The sequence below is a fragment of the Harmonia axyridis genome, chromosome 1 (genome assembly GCF_914767665.1).
Source record: "Harmonia axyridis chromosome 1, icHarAxyr1.1, whole genome shotgun sequence".
Taxonomy (NCBI): domain Eukaryota; kingdom Metazoa; phylum Arthropoda; class Insecta; order Coleoptera; family Coccinellidae; genus Harmonia; species Harmonia axyridis.
The window spans coordinates 38156426-38182311 of NC_059501.1; the positions used below are offsets into that span (position 1 = coordinate 38156426).

Below are 25886 nucleotides of genomic sequence, written 5' to 3' on the forward strand. Positions count from 1 at the left end.
TGAATTCTTACAGGTTTGTAAGTCAAGGATTTTATTCACACATTCAGCTTTTCGGAAAAAAGGCCAACTAGTATCAACTTTTTTTTAGTCTTTATTTTGTTCCGTTGTCAATAATCAAAATTTTGGAATTGATAACAACTGCTTGCATGGAAAATGATTAAACGAAGTTGGCCCTTTTTTGCGAAAAGCTGATTGTATGAATAAAATCCTGAGTAGACATTTCAAATTTTAATAAACGATGGACTCGTCCATAGAATATATCTCATATTTATTCTGTGGACTGGTCGTGATGACAAAATGGAAAGATTGACGTTTAATTTGAATATTAACGAATTTTTTCTAATAGTACTATATTAATAAAAATTCGCATTTATTGAACTTGAATAATTTTCAGTGAGTTTTATTTGATGATAATAATAACTTATAATTTTTATTTTCGAGTTTAAGTCTTGTTTTTTTTTTGAAAATATCGTTTCTCAAAATCAACAAGACTTTCTTCTAGAAGCCGAATATCAATTTCATCTCAATTTTAGTTTGATATACATAAAAGCTTCCGTTGTGATAATTTCAATACAATTTTTCAAAGAAAAAATATTCTTACATGAGTTCTCTTTGCTTATGAATGCTTGTTGGTAACGAATGTGGTTCAGCAAATGAAACCACTGCCACAAAAAATATTTGTAAAAATAATCATGGGATTGCATTCAACCAGGGCTTAGATGCTTTATCAGCAGATGATGAGAGGCTTAGAATATAGATATTAATGTTCTAAGATGAGAGGCACTTATATTATGACTTTGGTTATATTAAGATAGGAAATCTTTAATCTGAATTTATTAGGCGTTTCTTACTAAACAATTAGGTAAAACACTCTTGAAAATTCCCAGTGCTATGGATATGAATGTACTAAGTTTTAATCCCAGATGGTCTGATCACCTTTGTGGGGAAATTGGTAGATATACTGGCTTTGCATTGTTGAAGTGTACTGGATCTAATCTTGAATGATATATGAATAGATCAGTTTAAAGAGACTGAAAGTACATGTTACAATTATAAAGATTTTAGAAGTTCATGTTGCATTTAATGTTGTAAAATATTTCCATAAAAAGGAGTATAGCCATCAATTTTTAGCCTCATCGAGATTAAATAATTTTTTTTACAAATTCACCCCTGTTTCATAAAATGGTTCTTACTCTGCTCAATATATAACTCTACCATAGAGTGATCTCTTAGTAATAATGTGAAAACTGATTTCATCTCAGTATCTAATTAATAGCGTATTCAACTGGCTGCACCAGTGTGAATTAATTGTAGAGCTAAATGACATAATCAGCTTGAATTAATTCGAACTGGTGCAGCCAGTCGAATACGCTATAAGTCTTAATATTTCATAAATTGAAATGATATCTCAAAATTAAAATCAAAATAGGAAAATTGAAAAAAATAATAATTTATCTGTTTTTAGGGCTACAAAATTTTATAAAATGGATACAAAGGAAAAATTGATCCAAACTTTTGAAAAACTTGACTTTTCATCTAAATTCCCAAGTTCTTTTCATGTGTAAGTATGAAAAATAGAAAGATTAATTTCGAATACATAGAATTCTGAAATGCTCATAATATATTTTCAAATGAACAATATCAACTCTTTATAGAAATCCATCAACGAATTTCATTTGGCAACAGATGATACTTAATCTTAAACCTAAGAAAGAAGTAGAAGTATTTAGGAAGAATATTATAATCAATAGAATGGAAAATAAACTGAAAAGGGTAAGAAGACATTCAATTGAAATATTTAGCGATGCATTTTATTATTTTTATGAAAAAAAGATTGTAGTTGTTTGAAACCACTTAACAATAAATTGAATGACTAATTTTGAATGAAAAAAATTACACTTAATCAAAGTTTAATATTTTAATAGTATTTTATTGAAATATTATAGATAAGATACTATAATATGGCATAGTAGTATAAAGTATTTCTCAGTTATTGTATGTTTTTACTAATTTAACAAATTCACTGATTTTTCTTGATTGGCAATATCAAACCATAACAACCAAGTAAAATTTTCTTCAATAACAAATTCATTATATTCATTTCAGAATTCAGTGCAAACTCCAGTCCCAGAAATCGAAACTTATGAAAAATTGAAAATTATCAATGGTAATATAGCAAAAATAAAAGCTCGAATACAGGAGAAACAGAACAAGCACAATTTTCTACATAATAATAACAAAGCTGATTGTAAGTTTGTTTTTATGAAAAACAAATTATTATCTTGATTCTACCTAATTTACATAAATCAAAGACATAGTCACATATCGATTTTTGATAGAACTTCTTGGAAATGTCGCTTCTACATTATCATTTATTTACATTCAAAACATAAGATTCTGCTTTTTATAGGTAAAAATAATGTATTATTTTTCTGAACAGTTAAAAGCTGTTCAGAATAATTTCTCACAGTCCAGACTGTGCAGAATGATTCTGCACACTAATAGACCATTGAAATTGGACTTTCAAAAAGTCGTTACTCTGGAATATTATCCGACAAGAAAGGCCCATTTTGAATGAAATCAATTGAGCATGTTTATTTCTATTTTGTGAAAGTTTACTGGTTATTCACAATTGTAGAAAGAGTAGAACTGACTGATTTATAACATCATGGTGAGCAGTTGGCTCAATATAAAATACACAGATTTTGTCCACCTTGCTATGCAAAACTACTTTCCATTATATTATTACTTTTAAAGTAGCCCTTATAAAAAATTTTGATTTTGAAATGATTGAACAGTTGAAGTATTATGATACATCTGACAGTATCTTGTTAATTTGTTGCAGATCTGATAATCGATAGCATGAAACAAAAAAATGAAGAGAAAAAAATAAAACTTCATGCTGTTAAACTTAAATCTGAACAGAATGAAAATGAAATAAAACACATTCAAGAAATTTTAAATAAAAAAGAAATTTCAGGGAAATTCGACATTCCAATTGAAGTAATTTCTGTAAGTTAACACATTCTCATATTTATATTTATCCATATTTTTAAATCTTCAACTAATGCTTTGGAAAATGGGATATTTCAATGTTTTCTATTTCGACTCTCTAAGGCCTCTGTGAGTCCTTTCCAAAGCTTGGAGCTTGTACTAGTTGAGAGAACTGACTGTGTTCTTTGTAAGGCTTTGTAAGGCATCGCCACTTTGGGCATAGCACTGTTAATTTTTCAACCAACAGTGAACAGTTGGACGGTCCTCTGTAACCAGAAATTCCTTTCCTGGACCTGGTTCTCATGCATAGTGAAATATTACTGCAAATCGATTCCAAAAAAAACCTATTCATGTGTTCGGGTTATTTTAACCATATTCAACTTTGTATGCAACATGTTCAATTTTCAAAGTATTCCAAATAGATAATATCTTGATTCCTCTGTATAAGGTTATATCAGTTATATGACAGTTCTGATGACAGAAAATATGTACTGTAGACTTGGAGCAATGGAGATGGATAATCAGTGTCTTCAGCCATATAATTCACCAGCTATTGAAACCATTTCAATTTCTATATAGCTGTAATGATCACTTCAGCATTGGTTTGCATCCACTACCAGCCCAGGGTATTAACAGCCGTGAAACTAAAGTCAGTTTAATGTTTTAAAATTTTATTTCTATACAAACGTTATTGAACATCAGAACCAATATTTGTACTCTGAAATTGAACTTGAAATTTTCTTCTTATTCTCGACGGAATCCTCTATATTTATATTGTTCTACTAAAGGAGAGGATTTATGATTTATATTCTGGTAATTTTTGAATTTAGATATTATGGAATTATGCTAGATATTTTTCTAGTAGTATGCGAAATGTGAATTTCCTGTCATTTCGATATCTCATGTTTTGTTTGTCCAATGAAATTTGGTATGGGTTAAGACATAAATGGTTCCATAGGAATTTCAGCTTTGAAAATTTGGTGTGTGAAATAACACAATGTATAAAGCTGATTTTTAGGGCGAAGACCGAGGAAGCATAGTGCCTCACCCAGGGGTAGATCATTTTTTTTTATTAGAGATTTAATGATTCATTTGATTTATTCAAGTAGTATTGAATCCACAAAAGCGAAGCTGTTCTTTTTTATTTCAGGAAAATCTAAAATACTTAGTTGAAGAGACTGAAAAATGTATTGGAAGTAACAGATATTCATCAACCAATAACCTTAGCTACAGGCAATCATCGAAAATAAATTTATCTTGTATCAAGAATCGGACTTGTTTCAGTAGTATGAAAAAAAGTCAAAATAAGAATGAATTACAACGATTTGTGAGCTGCAGTGACCTTCCTGTAGTTAAAGCGCTATTTACAGAAAATTTCAAAGAAAATAATAGGACTGCAAAAACCTCTGATGATTTATCTCATCTGGATACATCTGGTGATCTGCTACCTGAGTCATGCTTTGATTTTAAGGCAGATGATGAATTCCTTACCTCCTCTCAACCAACTTACTGTCAGAAATACATAAAATCCAATACAAATCTTACTTCTAAAAGAGAAAACACACTTCGAAGTATTTCAAACATATTTGAGCAATCAAGTTTATTTCCTGAGGAAAAAATGGAGCAGAAACATGATTATTTCTCTAAAGCTTTGGAAAACAAGAATATAATTGGGAATATTGAAGAATTATTCTATAGGGGAAACATAGACATTATTTGGAATTCCATCTGTTCCATTCTGAAGGATATCAAGATGGAATTAGAAATGAACATGAAGACAATGAAGTAAGTGAATTTGCTTTTGAAAATAAAGATAAAATAAAATGTATGCTGCTTATTAATATAATTATCTCTAAGTCTCGGAGACAAGAAACCACTTTTGTCAAATAGTGCTCTTGGAACCCATATACATTGTGCCTTCTAGTTAGGAGACTGCTCTTAAGAATATTTTATCCCAAGTGGACACTTACCATGATATATGATGAGATTTATTATTCCTTCATATTTGTTGTGACTTCAATAAGTTCAGAAATTGGTCTTCAAAAAGCCATAATAAAAATCAAAATCACTAAATTATTTTTACGAACTCAGTTCAATTCAAAGCGCTCCGGTTATCACATACGCCATATGCCTATTTTATTTATTTTTATTTATTTATTTTATTTATTTATTTAAATCTACAACTATCGTTCAACATTACAATTATTGTTATTATAGTTGAGTAATAATTAATTTTTTATAATTATTGAAATTACATTTGATGCATTTTTTTACATGATTTGGCAAGTTGTTAAAAGCATGTACACTCGAATAAATCGGACTTTTTCTAATTAATTAATTCTAATTTTGTTGTTTCAAGATAATAAGAGTTCTTCTGTCTCGTCTCTCGGTTGGTAATATCGTGAACTTTTTTGAGTAGATGTTGACTCTTGATTTGCTTATTCTCAATTCTATAGACAAGTTTACACTGTTGAAACTTGATCAACTGATCCAGCTTCATGAACGGGTAGGTGTCGTATATTTTTGTTGTTGAATATTCATATGGAAGACCCAGTAGACACACTTCAATGCTTTATTTTGTAATCTTTGTAATCTATTTAGATTGAACTTTGTAGTGTTGGACCATATTACCATCAGGTAACTGAACACTGATTGGAAGTAAGCCTAATATATAGTTTTGCTGCTTAATTTATCAATGTAGGGCCTAAGATGACGTAAGGCTCCTACAGCGGTGTTTATTTGTTCATGATCATATCCACATGACAGTTCCATGTCAAGGTCTCTTCGATGATTAAGCCCAAATATTTAGTTTCCCTGACTTGTTTCAGTGGTTTTCCGTTAACTATCAATTGTAGATAACTGTTATTAAGCTTGTTTGAAATGGACAAACACAGTTTTTTCCTCATTTATTATAAGCTTATTTGATTTTAACCATTCACAAAACTTTTGCATGTCGGTGTTCACTAAATCCTCCAGAGATTTCATATCATTCGCACTGTATCGTCCGCAAACATGAAGCATCTTCCAGTCAATCCAATTTTTGTCACATTTTCGACATATATGAGATAAAGTAGCGGTCCGAGTACTGTGCCTTGGGGAACTCCAGATTTGATCTTTTCTTGTTTACTCTTAGTACCCCTTATCATTACATATTGTCTTCTATTAGTTAGAAATGACTCAAACAGCTTGTAAGGTTTTCCACGTATTCCCAACTTCCTTAATTTCTTTAGAAGAATGGTGATATTTATTGTATCGAATGCTTTCTGAAGATCTACGAAAACTCCAATAACAATTTTTTTTTCCTCTAATTTTTGAAGTATGTGCTCAATGACATCTATTGCTGCTCCTTCGGTTGAACTTTTTTCTTGAAATCCGTATTGATGTTTTGAGATTTCAAGGAATTTCACTAATCTTTTTTTCATTATTTTTTCTTATATTTTGGCAAAGACGGAGGTATTTGATATTGGCCTGTAGTTACCAGGTTCTAGTCTATTTCCTTTTTTAAATATTGGTGTTATTCTTGCAACTTTACAAAGATCTGGAAACACTCCACTTGTTAGACAGTCATTAATCAGAAGTAACAGTTCGTTTTTGATGATGGGGTACAATATTAAAAGATAATTTGTAGTTATATTATCAGGACCAGATGAGGTATTTCTTTTCAGGGACATTACTATGCTGAAAAGTTCTTTCTCGTTACATTTCTTCATGAAGAGTGATTGATTCTTTTTTATTTCTTCAAATTTGATTTTGTTTTTTCCTTTTATTCTCTTCTGTAATTTCTCGGCTGCATTCACAAAATATTTGTTGAGTAAGTTTGCTTTTTGTTTTGACTTAGTAAATATTTTTCCATTATGTGTTAGATGTGTTACTTCTGTTCTTGTTTTAATTCTGGTGGGCAGTATTGTATTTATTGTAGACCATAACTTCCTTGTATTATTTCCAATTCCACTCAATTTCTGATTAAGATATTTTTTCTTTTGCTTTCTTATAAGGTTGTTCACTATTTTCTTCTGTACTTCGTAGTTACTCCAATATCGAAGGCTATAAGGAAACTTTTTCATTTTTTTATACAGGCGATCTCTTTTTGTCATATTTTTATGGATTGTGTGGTTATACTACCAGTTACTATTTTTTATCATAAATCTTTCTTTGGTTGTGCGGTTTGTGTGGTATTTTTAGCTGTAGTTAAAAGTGTAATTAATTCATCCATATTCTTTGGTAGTTTTTCATGCATAAGTTTCTGAACTGTTTCCTTGAGTTTCTCATAGTTAGTTTTATTAATGATTTTATAAGATTTTCCAGTTTTCATGTTTGTCATTAGGTCTATACTCACATGCAGCAGTTTGTGGTCAGATATCGGAGTTGTTTTTGCTACTACCCTGCATGAAGTGTCCATAGGTGTTATGACATGGTCGATGAGTGTAGCGATACTGTGGCCAACTCTAGTGTCTCGTTTGTTTTTTATTTCGAATGAATTTGAGCTCAGTATATCTTTATATATTTTTGTATGTTAATTGTTAGATTTGATATTTATGTTCAAGTCTCCAATTACTATGGCTTGGTTTTGTTTTTCCAATATGTGGCCTAGGTGTTCGAGGAATATAGGTATGAATTTTGTTTTCGTTTTTTGTATAGATGGTTTCTTCCATTGGTTAGAGTTTGCCATACAGTGGTCCACATAGCAAATCTAACCAATGGAGCAACTTAATGTGTGAAAACTGAGCCAGTTATGAGTTGTCAATTTGGGGTATTTTCCCTCAAATTTGGGATTTTTGGACAATGGGGAAAATTTGGGGACAATATTCCATGGGGTATTTTTTGGGGATTATTGGGGGAGAAATATTCAAATTTAATATTTTCCTTTGTCGAATTGTGCGCTAAACTTCATCCACGGTTTATTAATGGAAATAGGTTTCTCTCAAACAAATAATTACATTAATTATTACAATTATTGAGGTAATGTTACAAATTAACATATGAAAATTTGGGGGATTCTTTGAAAAATATCATGATTTCGGAAAATATTTGTCATTATCTGGGGTATTTTCAATGAAGCAACATGGCAACCTTGTTGTGAGGTCTGTTGCATTTGTTGTAAAAAATCGGGGGTAATGGAAAATTATCGAAATACAATAAACTTACAATCACTTATAGTTATACTTGGACAAACCTTTTATATCTGATATATTGCAGTTCGAGTCAAGTGACTTTGAAAGAACATTCATCATCATCATCATTTATTTAAATACTCCAATACAAATTACCCTGTTAGGGTGTAGAGCTAGTCAATATAAAAAATGTAAAATAGAAACAAAGGGTACAAACATATACAATCACAAACAAGGTGTCCCTAAACAATCTATGTTAAAAACATTCAAGAATCAAGTGTTTAAAAATTCATTCAATGAATAGTACGGTCTGTCCTTCATGTAGTTGAAAAGTACTCTCTCCATCCTTTTCTGAGGCAGCTGTTTGATCTCATCAGGTATTTTATTATAAATCATCATGAGGGTATGTAAAGAGTTTCTCTGAAGGTATGAGAATCTCAATGAAGGCACGTTCAGATGTTCTTTGGCTATAGTGGTGTATTTGTGCTTTTTTTTCCATTTCATGAAAGAATGGAGGATTGTTGGCAACAAAAAGGGCTCCTTTATGTATATATAATGAGACCACTGTTAAAATACCATGATCCACAAAGTGTTTTCGGCAGCTCTCGAGCCTATCGAGACTCAGGGTACTTCTTAGACATCTCTTCTGCAGCAACAGAATTCTGTCGATTTCGCTTGAGTTGCCTCAGATCACGATCCCATATCTGATCCTGCTATGTACATATGCATGGTATGCTGTCATTGCTGTTTCTGGGCTTACCAGACGAGATAGATTTCCCAGTGCGTATCCAAACCTAGCCAGATTCTTACACAGGCTGTCTTTATGAGATGTCCAATCCAGACGGTAGTCTACTTCAACACCTAGGAAACGTATGGAGTTTGTGGTGTTCAGTGATCTATCGGCACCATCATAGGATCGCTGGTGAAATTCGGCTGTAAATTCAAGTTTTATTAATTGTGTCTTCTCAGGGTTTAGCATTAGGTTATTTCTGCTGAACCAGTTATTTAGATTATCTAATGCGTCGAATATTTTTACTGGTATGTCACTGGGATCCCCTGATAGCACCAAGGATGTATCATCCGCGAAGAGTGTTAGTTGGTGCACTACTTGAGCAAGATCATTTGTGTATATAATGTACAAAAGCGGCCCAAGAATTGTTCCCTGTGGAACTCCCTTCTTAATATGCAATTCTTCAGATTCGATCAGTTTTCCTGTGGTTTTGTCAAACTCTACAACAGTTTGTTTCCTATTTGACAGGTAGGACTGAGCGGGAGTCCCCGGATTCCCAGTCTATTCAGCTAAAATTCAAATCAAAAATAGGTTTTTCTTCAGAAGTGGCCAATTTTACATTTTTTATACCATAAAAAATTAGAAAAGCTAGGGGTTAAGTTCACAAATCCAACAAAATCCAACCATTTGATAGAATCTGATCTCCATGAAAAGTATGAGGATATAGAAGCTAAACATAATAACAATATTGTATTCAAAATTTTATGAGTATTATAAAAACTTTCAATCTAAAAAATACAAATTAGGTTCATTAAATGTAAGACTAGAAAGCAGCCTTTCAGAACTGCTACCAATTTGATCACTTTCATTAAATGTACGACTCACTCGATAGATGTTTGATTTTATCACAATTGTTTTTGTAGTAATTTATGTTTGCAGTTTCAAAAGCGAAGATATATGTGATGATGATTTATTACCATTGAGCTTCATCTATATAAAAAATAATTTGTTATGCTTGAAGTACAGAAAACAAATAAAAATATTGAAAAACTGTATAAGGGAGAAAAAATACGAAATTGAGGTATATAATGTTTCACTGTCTAAATGGAAATGAGTGACGCATTATATTATATTATTTTATTTGTAGAAGAAATTGAACAACCTGGATAAAGAGCGTCTTGAGGCATTACAGTTACAATTGGATAAGATAAAATTAGGAGCGGAAATAAATTTTCTCTATAAAGAAGTATATAATGATAATAACATTGATAATGGAACAACTCTCAAAACAATCAGAACTAAAATAAATAATTCCAGAAATGATTTGGTGAGCAGATTGAAAATAAACTCATGTTAACTCACTTTGTAAAATCAATGCATATTTCAGTTCAAGAATGTTGAAGCAATTAGAAAGTATATTGAAATCAAGGCAGATCTGATGCAACTAATGAAGAAATGCCAGGAGGATACAAGTATTTGTATAAAAAAATTGAACAAATTCTTAATGAATCCATCCTGGGCAGATGCCCTGAAGGAAGACATTGATTCAAAGGAAATAGATGTTTTTCAAAAATATCCAATGGATTATATCAAACGCTTCTGTTTTGTGTAAGATAACTTTTTTTATAAAAATGAACAAAAAAGAGTACACTCAAAAAAAAATTTTTTTTCAGTGATAAGAACACCTTCTACAGAGATTCGATGAACAATTTTTATCTGGACCAATTTGTCTCCAAGGATATTCTTTATGAAGTAACAGCAGTATTGGAACATCCACAAATTCCTCCTGAAAAACTATTTGACAAAATAGCTCAAAGAAGAGATACATTGCAAATTTTATCATCTCTCGAATATCCAGAGGTGTCAATTGAAAATAACCAAGGTAAGACATTTTTATGAAAATATTGAACCAGTAGAAGATTTTCAACATACATTAAATAGTTTTCTCAAATAATAAATTTGCACAATAAAAGATTATATTACCAAGGTCAAGAGTTAATTGCATCTGGCAGTCGAGAATCACTTTTTCATCAAAGTCAAATTGAAATTTCTTCAAACACATAGTTTTCATTATTATGGGGTAATTCAAATTGAAATTCTTTATTGATCCTTTCGACATTACAAAGAATGTATGGAACAAGTCATATATATATATATATTTTTTTTATTAACTGTTTATTGCATATTTACAATCTACTTATATAGTAATTAGTAAATGTTATAAATATTGGTTCATGGCTTGAGTCGGGTACCATCCATCAATGGTTCTCCACACAATCATTTCTCCAAGAGGTCTTCGGGCCAGGTTCTTTTCAATCTCTTCTCCAAGAGGGGTTGGGCGAAAAGATTGCTTATCATTATATTTTCATGATTTGTGGTTCGGTCCTTGTATTTGTTGATTCTTGGCGTTATTCTATCTTTTATTGATTTTATTCTCAGATCATTTCGTAAACTGTAGTTTGTGACGTACCATGGTGCTCCTGCTATCATACGCAGTAATTTGGACTGGAATGCCTCTAGTATTCTTGTGTTGGACGGCTTAGAACATCCCCACAGTTCTATTCCGTAAGTCCACACTGGTTTAAGGATACATTTATAGATTGTCACTTTATTTTCAAGAGATAGCTTCGATTTTTTGTTCAATAGCCAGTACATTTTCTTCACCTTTAGGTCGAGTTGTCGCCGTTTCATTTTTATATGAGTTTTCCATGTCAGTTTTTTATCCAAATGTAGTCCAAGGTACTTGATCTCTGTTTGCATAGGTATGGGTGTGTTTTGCAATTTTACTTGTGGGGGTTTCCCTTTTTTATTGGTGAAAGTTACCTGGGCCGACTTGTTGGTGTTAATTTCAATCTTCCATTTTTTAAGCCAATCAGAGAGAGCATCCAGATGATTTTGTAGTTTTTGGGATGATAACAATGGGTCTGCATCTGAGGTTATAATTGCTGTGTCGTCTGCAAATGTTGTTATGGTAGACTGGTCAGTTTGTGGGATATCCGAGGTGTATCTCAGGTAGAGTATAGGTCAGAGTACGCTACCCTGTGGAACTCCTGATCTTATGGTCTTATAATCGGATAACGAGTCCTCTGTTTTAACCTGCAAGTAGCGGTCGTTCAAGTATGACTTCAATATTTTGTAAAATCGGTCAGGTAAGATTTTTTTCAGTTTGTATAGTAGTCCCTCATGCCAAACTCTGTCAAGTGCTTGTTTTACATCTAGGAACACCGAGGTGCAGTACTCTCCTGTTTCAAGAAAAGTTTCGATTTTGTTGACAATTCGATGGCATTGTTGGATTGTTGAATGCTTATTACAGAATCCAAATTGGTGATCTGGCACATGTTCTTTCAGTGGTGTTGTTTCTTCTAGTCTTTTTAGTAGGAGTTTTTCGAATAACTTTGACATGAACAAAATTAACACAAACATATAATATAATCTTAATACATAATAAGTGAAAAAAGATTATCTGAAGTGACCATCTATCATGTATTCCCCCACACTGTAATAAGCTTTCTCAATTAATATACGCTTTATGGCATCCTTGAATCTGAACTCATTTGAAATCTCAATTTTGTCAGGTAAATAAATAAATAAATTTATTAATCCAACGCTTGTATAATACAATATAGGATAAGTCGAAATAAACAACAATCAACAACATTCCTCCATTATTTTAAAGAGATTCATCATCTAACATAACAATAATCTTCATTTTGAAGAATAACCTGAGTACATAAATAAGCAAATTATTGAACAAAATTGATGTCATAAATTAAGAATCGGTGAGCGCTATGCCAGTCTCCCCAACAAATTCTCTTCCACTGAATATGGTTCAAGGTCCATCAGCAACGTATGGACCTCTTTTTTAAGACGGAATGGTACCACGTGCGTTTGAGCGCATCTGTCAAAGTTTACCTATTCAGCTCCCTCCAGCCCCTCTGAGAAGCCTTCACTTTTAAGGATGAGTGGAGCAATCTCAAACGTTCTTATGATTTTCCATCCTTTTCTACCACATCTAAGAATTCAGATACGTTTGACGGCATTCAATTCTTACACGCCAGCCAATGAAATCGCAGTGAACTGTACGAACGGTTGTTCGAACATTTGGCAATGCAGCAACTTCGAGCTCGAAAGACAGGTACAGAGATGGTATTAGGTATCTTCTAGGACGGATTGACCAGATGTTTTGAAAGGAATAACTCGCTTTTTATGATGGGCAATAAAACCGATTTTAGAGAGGGTTGTGAGAAATATCAGTTAGGATCGACTATTATCAGATGGGTTCGAGAAAAAATGTATATGCTAAATTTGTTCAGATTCCTTCATTCTTACGAAAATTAATTTGATTCAAAAACGTATTTAGTGGAATAATAAAAAAAATCAAAACAAATGCACCGAAACTTTTCACATAAGCGGGTCACATATGGTTAGCCAAATCAAAATGAACCATCAATATGATGGTCATCCAAATATGATATCGGATGAATGATGGAACATGGTCATTTATGACCAATATTCATTTCAAGTCAGTTGTTATATCGTATTGATCAACATGCTGAATATTACGATTCATTTATATTGAAGGCAAAAAAAAAGTACTAAAATTTTCAAAAATTCTTATTTTCACAAACTGCCTTCGTACAAAAAACAGTTGTTATATCGCATTGATTCTCCATGTTCAGGATTACGATCCATGAATTTTGAAGGCATAAAAAGTACTGGAATTTGAAAAAAAAGCCTATTTTCAAAAATTGACCACGTACAAAAATCAGTTGTTATATAGCAATATCGCATTGATTCTAATATTCAGGACGCTCAGGATTACGATTTATTTTTTGAAGGCAAAAAAAAGAATGGAATTATAAAAAATTCTCATTCTCAGAAATTGACTACATACAAAAATCAGTTGTTATATCAAAATATCGCATTAATTCTCAATGCTCAGGATTACGATCCAACAATTTTGAAGAGAAAAAAAGGACTCTAATCTCATTTTCAGAAATTGACTATGCAGAATCAAGAAATTTCTAAACAATAATAACATCTTAGTACTGACCTTCAATATTCCCTTATAATTACCAACGAGTTCAACTGAAATATTAATTCTTGTTGTGCATAAAAATAATCACATTTCCATACACTGAAAGATAAATTGGGATTGACTGAATATCTACGGAACAAATTTACATGATTAAAAAAACTAATAGTTGTCATAATTATTAGAATGACCACGTACTAATGAGATTATTCTCGGAAAATGTGAAAACTATAAACATGAAATTTGGTAAAAAATCAGTTCTTATATCACTTATTGATCTTTCATACTCAGGATCACGATCCATTAATTTGGAAGGCAAAAAAAGGACTAAAATCTTTTTTGAAAATTCTCATTTTCAGAAATTGACTTCGTACAAAAATCAGTTGTTATATCGCAATATCGCATTGATTCTCCTTGCTCAGAATTGCGATCCATTTATTTTGAAGGCAATAAAAGGTTCTCAAATTTCAAAAAATTCTCATGTTCAGAAATTGACTCACATCGTAACATCGTAGTACTGAACTTCAATATTACCATATAATTATCTACCATTTCAACTGAAATGTTATATCATGTTGTGCATGAACATATAATCTCTTTCCCATACACTGAAAGATGATGATTAATAGGACCAGCTATTTTTATTCTATTTGGCAATCTGTTGAACAACCTTAAACAGCTATACAGGGCAGTCTTTTTCGTCATCGTTAGGTGATGGATTGGGTATGAATAGTTATTTGTTCTTGTTCCATAAACATTTTGGGGTTCATACTCCTTAAAAAGTTCCCTATTTTCATAGAAGAACAGCAGGCATTCCTGGATGTACACTCCACTCAGGGTCAGGATTTTGGCTCTTCTAAAATGCCCTCTGCATGACTCTCTGTATCCTATTCCTGCCATGGTTCTAATGACCCGTTTTTGCACGACAGAGATTTGTTTGATGTCTCTGCTATTTCCATAAAAAACTATCCCATAGCGGAAGACTGACTCGAAGTTAGCATGGTATATCATTTTAATCGTTATGTCATCTACATATCTCCTCAGGATACGTATGCAGTAGCTTACCCTATTCAATTTATCAATAGTCCCCTCGACGTGGCAGTTCCAGCTCAGGCAGCAATCAAGAGTCATACCCAAGAATTTGGTGCTGTTTGTTAACTTCATTTTTTCCTTGTTCAATACGATTTCCGTAGGTAGCGCATAACCAGGGCGATTTGTTCTGATTATCATCGCATTCGTCTTCTCGTCATTGAGGAATAGTTTGTTTGAACTAAACCATTCTTTCATTTGTTTCAGTATGTTGCCAGCTGAATTAAGTAGGTCTGGAAAAAGTTTTTGTCTGATAAGGATATTCGTATCATATGAGTAGTATTTTTGGACGAATAGACAAAATTCCAGGACGAGCGTAAGCGAGTCCTGGAAGTCTGTGAGTCCAAAAAAACCATTTTCGGGCGTGTTGCGTACAATATTTTTTCGGCAACCATGTAAAATAACACTATCGCTGCTGCTTTCCATATTTTATTGCGATTGTGATCAAAAAACATGCAAATTTTTGACAACTAATTTCATATGAACTGTCAGCCGTTATCTCGGTTGCTATGGATTCTATGATTCTTTTCCGGCCTAGTCCGGGAAGTACGTACTTTCCGGACTAGGCCGGGAAATGCTACTTTCTCAGAGAAAAAGCGTCCGGGAAGTGAGCACTTCCCGGACGGTTGCCGAAAAAATCTATTATGCGGTTACACATAACAGATTCAAAGATCTTTGAGAATCAAGACAACAGACTGATCGGTCTATAGTTTTCCAGTTTTTCTTGATCACCTTTTTTATAAACTGGTCTTATCTTGGCCAACTTCAAGCCATCCGGGAAGAGTCCACACTTCAAGGAATTATTCAGAATATATGTCACAATGCCCACTATGCTTTCTATACTCAATTTCATTATCCTTGTTGGGACTTCATCACTACCTGCACTCATCTCGTTTTTTAGGTTTTTAGCGACCTTCATCACCTCCTCTGGAGTTGCAGGTTGTAGGAATATGGATATACTGTTCCTCTTGATTTACTTGTATAGGATTGTGGATTCATTGTTGATACCAGGTCTCTGATTGAAGTTATTAAAAAAATCATTAAAACGGTCAGCCACAGTCTTGGGATCTCCATCAACTTGTTTATCTCTCGTGTTTACTGTCCCTCTTCCATGTGTTTGTTATCTGATTCGACCAATCTTTTTTGGTATCGTTTGGACCTGCTTTCTTTCAGCTTCCTGTTGTACTCCTTTAACCTAATAATGATAACAATTGCACAATACACAGTCGACACCTCTTCTCGATATTTCAATAGATGAATATTTGAAACTGTGTTCAAGTTACCTAGGAAACTTTTTCCAAGTTCGTTTATCTTTTCGAAACTATTTGTATGAAATAAATATAGATTCGAATTTTTTAGAAATAAGTGAAAAGCATAGAAATAATCAGATTGACGGAAGGACACTTCTTTTGTTAAAGAAAGGCTCATCAACAGTTGAAACCATAGTTGGGTCATAGCTTCGTAATTAAAAACCCTTTCGAAAATACGAGCACGCCACTGGATTCTACGTAAAAAAGTGCCTGTATAATGTTTTAATTTCAGAGCTCTAGCCTCAGTATTAGCGGAGACATAAATGTTTTTCGATATCGCCATTTTTCCAATTTTCGCTTATAACTCGAAAACAAAAGAAGGTGGCCAAAAATGAATACTACCCTTGTTAGTTTCTCAGAAAAAGAGATCGAGAAGTGGGTATCAGATTTTGTCTATCTCCTCTGGTTCAAAAGTTGTAGGGCTAAAACATCGAAATTTACCCACCCTGTACACTTGTTTTGGGCCTGTAGGAACTCGTTCAATTCATCTACACAATTTCCCATCGATTGTAAATTCTGATGGATTACTGTTATTTCATTTTCGGGGTATTCTTCTCTTTTCTTCTCTGGTTGTCTAGCTATACTAGTTAGACATTCTCTGCCGAAAAAACTGATATCTTCTGACGAGAACTCCCTGAGGCCATATTTCTGGTTTCTGTAATACATTGATCAACGAGATGTCGGTTGAAACCTTGAAAGCGATACTACCAGCATCCTCTCTTTTGGGCAACATATTAACTGTGAACTCCATGTTTGGAAATTTTTGGACAAGGAAGTTTTTGATGTTATCTTCCGTTGCCTTTAAGCTCACTCTGCCCACATAAAGCCAGGCTTTCTTTTCAGCACTGGTGAAAACTGCATCTGGTGGCAGATTAACAATGTCACTATTTCCCTCTATCGCACTCCTATTTCGTGACCTCTTCCTTTGATTTCCCACTGTTGTCCAAACATCTTCTCTAACCTTATTCTTCCTCAGGTGATCTTCTTTTTCGGGTAAAACGGTCTGTTGTTCATTTCTAACTATTCGTGGTGTTATATCTCCCTGTTTGTTGTTAACATTCCTGGTCTTAGATTTTTGATCGCATCAGCGTAGTTTTTAGTTGGAGCTGTTTTGTTGTCATCTTTCTTTTTGGGTTGTGTTTTTTCACCATTATCTTTATCTTTGGAGTGTGCCTTTTTGCAGTCGTCTACATCGTTTGGTTTTGTCTTCTTACCTTCTATTTCAGGTAATAAATTCTCTCGTAACTGTAATAGTAATCTCCCATATAATCTTCTTTCCAGTTTCAGCAAATTCTCATCCGAAATTCCTCCTTCACACATATATTGTCCCTGTTCTTCTCGATCGTTTTAATGGGTTGGGGCCTTCTCAAAATTTTGTTCTTCTTTCTTCAATTGTTTCAAGTCTTCATTTAGTTTTTCAATCTCCTCTGATTTGGCCTGTACATCTTCTCTATTCCTTTCATTTTCTTCATCAAGATCCTTTATTTTTCTGACAAGGGTCTGATTTGTTATTTTCAATTTGTTTACCTCATCCCTTAACTCCTTTTCAATCTCCCTGCTGGCATTCAAATCCTTCAGTATACTAGCGACCATATTCTCAGAAGCCTGCAATTTTTCGTGCAGTTCTTTCTCACTCTTCTCTAATGCCTTTATCTTCGCCTTATATTCACTCTCCGATAGAAAAACTTCATTTTCGAAAGTTTCACTATTCCTTCTAAGAGTTCTTATTTGGTTTTCCCGTTCAATACCCAACAGACTAATTTGATCTATTTGGTCTGACAACTCTTTCACCTTTATCTCGTTCTCCTCTTCAATGAGAAAAATGTTCTCCTCCGAGTTCTTAATTTTCTGGGTATACTCCTTCAGTTTCTTCACTTGTAAAACTTTCTCTTCTTCTTCACGTTTGTAACTTCTCTGGTATTCTATAGAACATAAGCAACTTCCTCCATCCACTACTTTAGCTGATTTCTTCTTTTCCAGACAGCTCAGATGAAAATGACTAAAATATCTCATACATACAGTGTGACTGTTCTCTTTCTTCTTACAGCATTCATAGGTGTAGTTCATACTCTACCAGTACGTGCCTGTTTGAGAAAAAATATATTTCCCAAAATCTCACTAAAACACCATCCGAAGAAGTTTGAAATGAAAACCTTGTCAGTGTATGGAACTCTTTACACATCAATGTCTATGCATCATCTGCTTTGCGATAACAAAGGATGACGGCAAAAAAACTCAACAGTTCCGAGATATTCTCGCTATTAACCGTCAAATTTTCCCGGAATTATGATTGATTCATTTCTAATTCCGTTCCTCATACATTAGAAAAGTCCTTAGATTCACCCAGTACCGATTTTCAATCCCGGATTTCCAAGTAATCAACACCAACTCGAACTATCATGCAGAGCGATATTCAAAGATAACCGTCCGCGATAATATTTCATAAAATAATATATAATTAATAATAATCTAAAAATTCCTTAACACTATAATATCCTTTTTATAAAAGTAATAACTTCACGGCTTTCTTGTAAGTATGCATATTCTGATGTTGATTTTTTAGGTCATCTAGTAGTTTATTGTACAGGGTGGGCAAATAAGCGAGGTAAGCAGCTATATCTCAGGATCCACTCATCGTAGAGACTTGCGGTAAAAAATTTTACCACTAAAGTGATATAGAGAACATATAGAGAAATTGTTTTGAGGTTCATACCTCTACCGCTAGGGGGCGTAATAGCTACCGTCGAGAAGAAAAATGAATTTTACTCGAAAATGTTTCATATGAAGTTGAAGAAAAAATATCATCACTGTAATCCTTGGAAAATTCTCTATCTTTTTGAATTGTCACTTTCGATTTTACGACATCAAATAAGGGTAGGTGAAAGGGAGAAATCTGACTGATTGAAACGCCTGTAACTTCAGTTTGGCTCAACATTTTTGAGTGAATTAGATCTCGTCTGAAAGATAATATCTTGTTGATTGAGGACAAAATATAGTCCTGATAAATTTGTTGTTGCTGCTTTCGGTAGGGGGCGCTGAGTCAGAAGTTCATTGTTTTGTTCATTTTACTCCGAAATTTCAAATGTAATGATAGGATTTTCTTAACAGAAACAGAAATTCCATCAAATTTGCATGACAAAACCTCAAGGTCGCAAAGCGATAATTTCAGGCGTTCTGAAGTTATGGCCGAAAGAAGATATTCTTCAACTGATGCACTGCGAAAAACCAAATTGTGTCTTTAAATTCTAAGAGAAACAGAAATCCCATCAAATTTGTATGAAAAAACCAAAAGGTTGCAAAGCGATAATTTCAGGCGTTCTGAAGTTGCAGAATATCTTCTTTCGACCATAACTTCAGAACGCGATTGCAACCTTCAGGTTTTTTCATGCAAATTTGATGGAATTTCTGTTTCTGTTAAGGAAATCCTATCATTACATTTGAAATTTCGGAGTAAAATGAACAAAACAATGAACTTCTGACTTAGCGCCCCTGTCGAAAGCAGCAAAAACATCAACGATCAATTTATCATGAGTATATTTTGTCCTCAATCAACAAGATATTATCTTTCAGACGAGATCTAATTTACTCAAAAATGTTGAGCCAAACTGAAGATACAGGCGTTTCAATCAGTCAGATTTCTCCCTTTCACCTACCCTTATTTGATGTCGTAAAATCGAAAGTGACAATTCAAAAAGATAGAGAATTTTCCAAGGATTACAGTGATGATATTTTTTCTTCAACTTCATATGAAACATTTTCGAGTAAAATTCATTTTTCTTCTCGACGGTAGCTATTACGCCCCCTAGCGGTAGAGGTATGAACCTCAAAACAATTTCCAGTGTGTTCTCTTGTACACTTTAGTGTTAAAATTTTTTACCGCAAGTCTCTACGATGAGTGGATCCTGAGATATAGCCGCTTACCTCGCTTATTTGCCCACCCTGTACATTAGTATTCCCATGTATGCTGGGTCATTTTCACAAACTGTCAACTTATGAGAAGGTATAGGTCCATATCTTGTGCAATAATCATGGTAATCATTATTCTTCCTAAAATTATTCAAATTATACTTAGTGAACATCAATACTTCCATTATATATATGCACAGTACTGTGAGAAGAGCTCGATCAATTAATAATTGCCTACAAGAAGTGAATCTTCATACTCCGGCAATCAACCTAACAGCTCCTTTCTGCAATCGAAAAACTCTCAAAGACAACGAAGAATATCACGCCATATTTTATTTTTGTGTAGATGTGGGAATTATAGTACATCATCACTATTCCCAAATTTGTCAAACTTTTTATTCTGTATAGGGCGTAACATGAGGATGACAAACTCTTGCAAACCGAATCAATTTGACTCTCCCAACCTAAATAATTTTCGATCCATAAGCCTAAAAATTTCGCTTTGGGAACCTGTTTTATACTTTTACTTTCATTTCTTATCAAAAGTGACTCTGCTTCTCTTAGTTCTAGGTAAGAAGTATATGAAGACTGTTTTATCTAAGTTTAGATAGAGACGGTTTTTATTAAACCAGTCGACGAATTTTTACAATATGAATTGGTTGAATGTGGAAAGAATTTTGAAATCTCGGAAAAGAATTTTGCATTTAATTTTTTATTTGAGCTCTCGTACTTAATGTAAGAGACTTTTGGCTGATAAGTGTTTGATTTATGTAAAAAGAAATATCAGGGGATTACCAAAACCAAATCTTTCTCACTGTCATCATTGCAATACAAGAAATGTATTGTTTATTCCTGCTCATAGAACATACAAATATGAGCGTTCTCCGCATTTCCAGAGTATAGGTTGTATAACCATATTCCTGTTTCAATAAGAGAGCTTGAAGTTACTGTGTTCAGAACTAGACTGAGGAAATTAATATATGAATAAGGCTTATTATACAGTGCTGAGTATTTGAGAGATACATCTGTTTTTGTTTAATATTTGTTGTTCTAGAGTACCTACTTGCACATACATATAGATTATATTTTTGTTTTTGGTTAATGGAATTATCCTATACTATTGTGTAAAAAATATATAGTTTTCATTTGACGACGTGGAAACGATTAGATGTCGCTTCTGTAGTTGGAGCTGAAGATAATAAAGGTTGCATATATTAAACACTATTGAATTCCCAAAGTGGAGAAGTACCTCGATAGCAGAGGGCGCTGAACCATTACCTACAGATGGCGCAAAAGTTATATGAGATTCGTTTAGAGGCGTGGTTGAAAAGTGCTTGTATAACATTGGTACCAATTTTTATGATTATTAAGTTGACACCTGACGAAATGTTTTGGATATAAAACTATAATTATTGGAAATATAATATACAAGATATTCGTATTTATTGGTTGAAACATTTTTTAGTAGAAGCCTTGATAAAGATCTTATCTTCATACAATGTTATTACTATAAAAAAATTAACTAATTTTTAAAATTGATTAATTCGTTAAATTATTTTGTTCAGCGATAAAATGAAAGTTTTTAATGCTAGTTTATAATATTCTTGTTACAAAACTAGATTGTTCGTTATCACCAACGGTAGCACTTCTGCTTCTTAACTCGATTATATCATAACAAATGCCCATTAGGTATTGTACTCCTCAGAATAATCTTCCATCCTATCTACAAGCAAGAATCTGGAGTGCGAGAGACAAGAAAGGCTGAACAATTTACTAGCTTTTTTATCTGAGTGCAGTTTTGCTGAAGTGTTTTTGTAAGCAGACATCTAGCATTGCTTTGGAACTATATTATGAATAATATTTTACTTCTATTCAGAATTATATTATCCTTAAAAAAATCTGATTTCCGCACTTCAAAAGAAAAAGTGGGATACAGCTAAAATAATACAAAGTGAATAAGTTTAATAAATTTCATTTGTTTCACTCAAATTTGTTTCCATGAGTATTTATAAGAACTATAAATAAGCAAAACATTATTACAATTCGCTAATAAAATTCACCAAATATCAGGCAAGTAAACCGGTCGAATATTATTTATACTTCTATTTCCAAACCAAAGAAATACTATACAGGGTGAGTCGGGAGGAACGGGCCAAACTCCAATACACATCTCACACGGTGTGAACTATCACTGATAATATTTATGCCAAATTTCAGTTGAATATCTTGTGAAGTGTAGATACTAAAAGAGAAAAACTTGAAAAAAATTCTAACTTTAACACACTGCATCTCGAAAACATATGAGTTTTTTTGAATTATTTTCACGTGTACAGTACGCTCCTGGATTTTGGCCAGTCCTCCCGACTCACCCTGTATACCAATCACTATTCATATAAATGGGACCTAATATGAAAATCATCAACTGTCTGATGTGATTGTGAAATATTTTTCCACGATGACGGAAAATAAACTACACCCCTGTTACAGTGACGATTGATCGTTTTCTAGTACTATCCTACCATACATCACAGCAATTTTTTTTATCCTGTTTCTCATTTTGAAATCAAATATAAAATTTTAAAAATAGAAAAAATTTGAGATCTGATCACGTTTCAGTTAGAATCCTCATAGAAATTTCTTCAGCTATCAGTCGTCATTTCTCTCGAAATACTTATCGGAAACATTTCTCAAGATTTTGAAAAAAATATATTGTTCCAATATTCGAGAACAAAAGTGATGTTTTTGCGAGAATTATTATATAATTATATATAATTATCCCAATAAATTTGAATACTGAATCTTGCTCAGCATAGTTTCAGGCACATTTACTCTACTCAGTAACCTGCAATCAGTTTTGTGTAATTCTTTAATGAATGCTTGGATAACAATCTAAATGTGTTTTCCATATTTTTCCACCTTTCGGTACTCTCAGATTTGATTTAATTTCTAACAAGTGTTACAATATGGGCTTAGATTACACTTTGCTAAGTAAAAGACATCAGCTAATTTTGTCATATTTGTTTCAGATTCTCTCCAACTATTTCAAGAAAAAGAAAATTACATTCATTCATTTCAAGAAAATGTCAATGCTCTTATACATTCAAACAAGGTGCATCAAATACTCAAAATGTCGTCATACGCAACATTGAATATGGATTTGTGGTTGGATATGCCTTTTAGACGTTTCGTTTCGAAGGAGAGAGAAGTAGATGGTAAAAAATATTGTGAATATGAAGAATCTTTCAATTATTTCAAAAATAATGAGTAAAAATTTGATCTATGTTAATATCATGTTATTATGTTACTGATAAGTATTAATATAAATGTTATTGTTTTGAACTATTGGCCTCTTTTTCATTTTATTAGTTTTTCCGTCAGTTGAAATTTGAATTTAATCAAATTGAATTTTTATTCAATGTAAATACATCTTATTTCAAAATGGAATTCATCTCGAAGAATATAAATTATCGAATAAATTTACTACAATGAAAACTTATTCTCTCGTGAATTTTGCCTTTGTTGTTCATTCATTCTTTATGTTTCGCTAGTGACCATCAAGTTTCAATCAATCCATTATCAATTTCAGCCATTACTATTTGGTAGTTGATTATGATTAAAACAAATTTTATACTACCAAAAATTGAATAACCGCGCAGTTTCGAACTTATTTCAAGTTCATCTTCAGACACAGAAGGCTCTACAAATGGTACAGAGCCGTATCAATAAGTGCTTTTCAGTCACCGACTGGAGCTCCTCGGAACAACATTGTTCCTATAAGCAGAGCGTCGCGCTACCTTATTCTTTTTTTTTTTTTGACGCACCCCCGAATATGTTGGGCGTCACGCACCAACAGTTATGAGTGCGAAAGAAGAAGAAGCACTTGGCATAACACAATAAGGGCTTTCCAATCAGGTGCGTGTCACTCCGGGGCTTGGCGAACTAGAGCCTCACGCCCTCGCTATGACTGGAACACGCCAAAACCAAACTGTCAAATTAAACGTTAACAAAACAGAGTTCAACAGCTGTCCCGTACTTTAGGCAAGTAACGATATTCTTGCTATCTCACAGCTGTCAGTGCTTCACGCCTCGCAAATTCAGGGGGTGCTTCAGGGGAAGGTAGCGCGAGGGCTTGACGCTATGTTTACTGGAACAGTAAACATGCGGACTGATACGGTTCAGAGCTGTACCGAGGAGCTCCAGACGGTGACTGAAAAGCACTTTATACAAGAACGAGAAAGCTGCTGAACGCCACTCTCGGTTTGCTGGTTTGTTTATGTTTAATTTGACAGTTTGGTTTTGGCGTGTTCCAGTCATAGCGCGGGGTGTGAAGCTCTAGTGCGCCAAGCCCCGGAGTGACACGCACATGACTGAAAAACACTTATTCAAACGTGAAACCCCTAGATTACCGGTACCCAGAAAGTTTGGAATTAAAAATTTACAAAATATTTTATGGATTAATAACATTTTTGAGAATAACTTTTGGGCCAACCATTTCATTCAAAAATCACATTACACCGAATTGATAATTTCAAATGTCACCCCCCTGATCTAGAATTATTCATCAGTCTAACCAAATCTTTGGGGAAAATGATAATCATCTATCTTTGAGAAGAATTAATGTAGACAGAGAAATGCTGGTGATTTTTAAAAGGCGGAAGACGAGCTATTTGGGACGTGTATATAGAGGCAGAAAATATTGGTTCCTGAGGTTGAGGTTCCTGGTAGGAGACATTGTTCATGGATCAAAAATTTGAGAGATTGGACTGGTTTGAATTCGGAAGCATTGCTGAGGGTGACACAGGACAGAGAGAACGATTTACCGAAATTGTAGCCAACCTTCTATAATAAAACGGCACTTTAAGAAGAAGAATATAGCCACACGTTCTCTTGAAAATTCCGAAAAAGTGGCAATGTGAAATTGTGTTGAAAATTCCGAAAAATGGGCAATGTGAAATTGCGTTTTTTTTTCTAATTTGTTCCCAAATTAAATTATTTTGCCAAATAACTTTTGCTATATTCTACTCGGTATATTTAAATTTATCAAACGGTATATTGTTTGGTTTGAAATATAATTGAAATAAAATATATTCATATCATTTAATCAACTCAGCCGTGCAGATAGATATTCTTCCAAATCTGCCAGTTGAGCTGATCTCTGACCTAATCGTCAGACCAAGTTGTACAGGGTGGGCAAATTTCGATATTTTAGCACTACAACTTTCAAACCAGAGGAGAAAGATAAAATCTGATACTCCATTCTCGTTCTCTTTTTCTGAGAAACTAACAAGAGTAGTATTCATTTTTGGCCATCTCCTTTTGTTTTCGAGTTATAAGCGAAAATTGTAAAAATGGCGATATCGGAAAAAATTCATATCTCCGTTAATGCTGATGATAGAGCTCTGAAATTAAAACATTATACAAGCACTTTTTTACGTAGAATCCAGTGGCGTGCTCTCCTTTTCAATAGGGTTTTTTATTACTAAGCCATTAACCAAAGTTATGTTTTTTCAAATGGGAACACTAGATTTCTGTGCCATACTTTAAAATCTTAATTTTTCCTGATTTCAAAAATATATAACATCGTATGGTTTGTATAAATCTAAATAATTGAAAATGGTCAAAAACCCTTTTTTACATCTAAGAATCTCAATATTTCTATAGTTTCAACTGTTGATGAGCACAGAAAAATTTTGGAGATCTATGAGAATGAT

General features: G+C 33.2%; 1 protein-coding gene across 1 annotated transcript; it reads left to right on the plus strand.

Moving 5' to 3' along the window:
• The first annotated feature begins 280 nt into the window (after window positions 1–280).
• LOC123671410 lies at window positions 281–23514 on the plus strand. The gene is made up of 11 exons (XM_045605253.1): window positions 281–393; window positions 1466–1561; window positions 1656–1773; window positions 2107–2248; window positions 2846–3012; window positions 4145–4779; window positions 9775–9916; window positions 9983–10162; window positions 10223–10443; window positions 10509–10717; window positions 23202–23514. The coding sequence occupies exons 2-11, from the start codon at window positions 1485–1487 to the stop codon at window positions 23441–23443; spliced, it is 2133 nt and encodes a 710-aa protein (XP_045461209.1). The 5' UTR covers window positions 281–393; window positions 1466–1484; the 3' UTR covers window positions 23444–23514.
• Window positions 23515–25886: the final 2372 nt, after the last annotated feature.

What these genes read in the sequence shown, in the direction of transcription:
- LOC123671410 (XM_045605253.1), top strand. Translation starts at nt 1,485, where the DNA reads ATGGATACAAAGGAAAAATTGATCCAAACTTTTGAAAAACTTGACTTT. An exon ending in ATGAACATGAAGACAATGAA is followed by an intron (nt 4,780 to 9,774) that starts GTAAGTGAATTT and finishes TTATGTTTGCAG; the next exon opens with TTTCAAAAGCGAAGATATAT. An exon ending in ATCAAACGCTTCTGTTTTGT is followed by an intron (nt 10,444 to 10,508) that starts GTAAGATAACTT and finishes ATTTTTTTTCAG; the next exon opens with TGATAAGAACACCTTCTACA.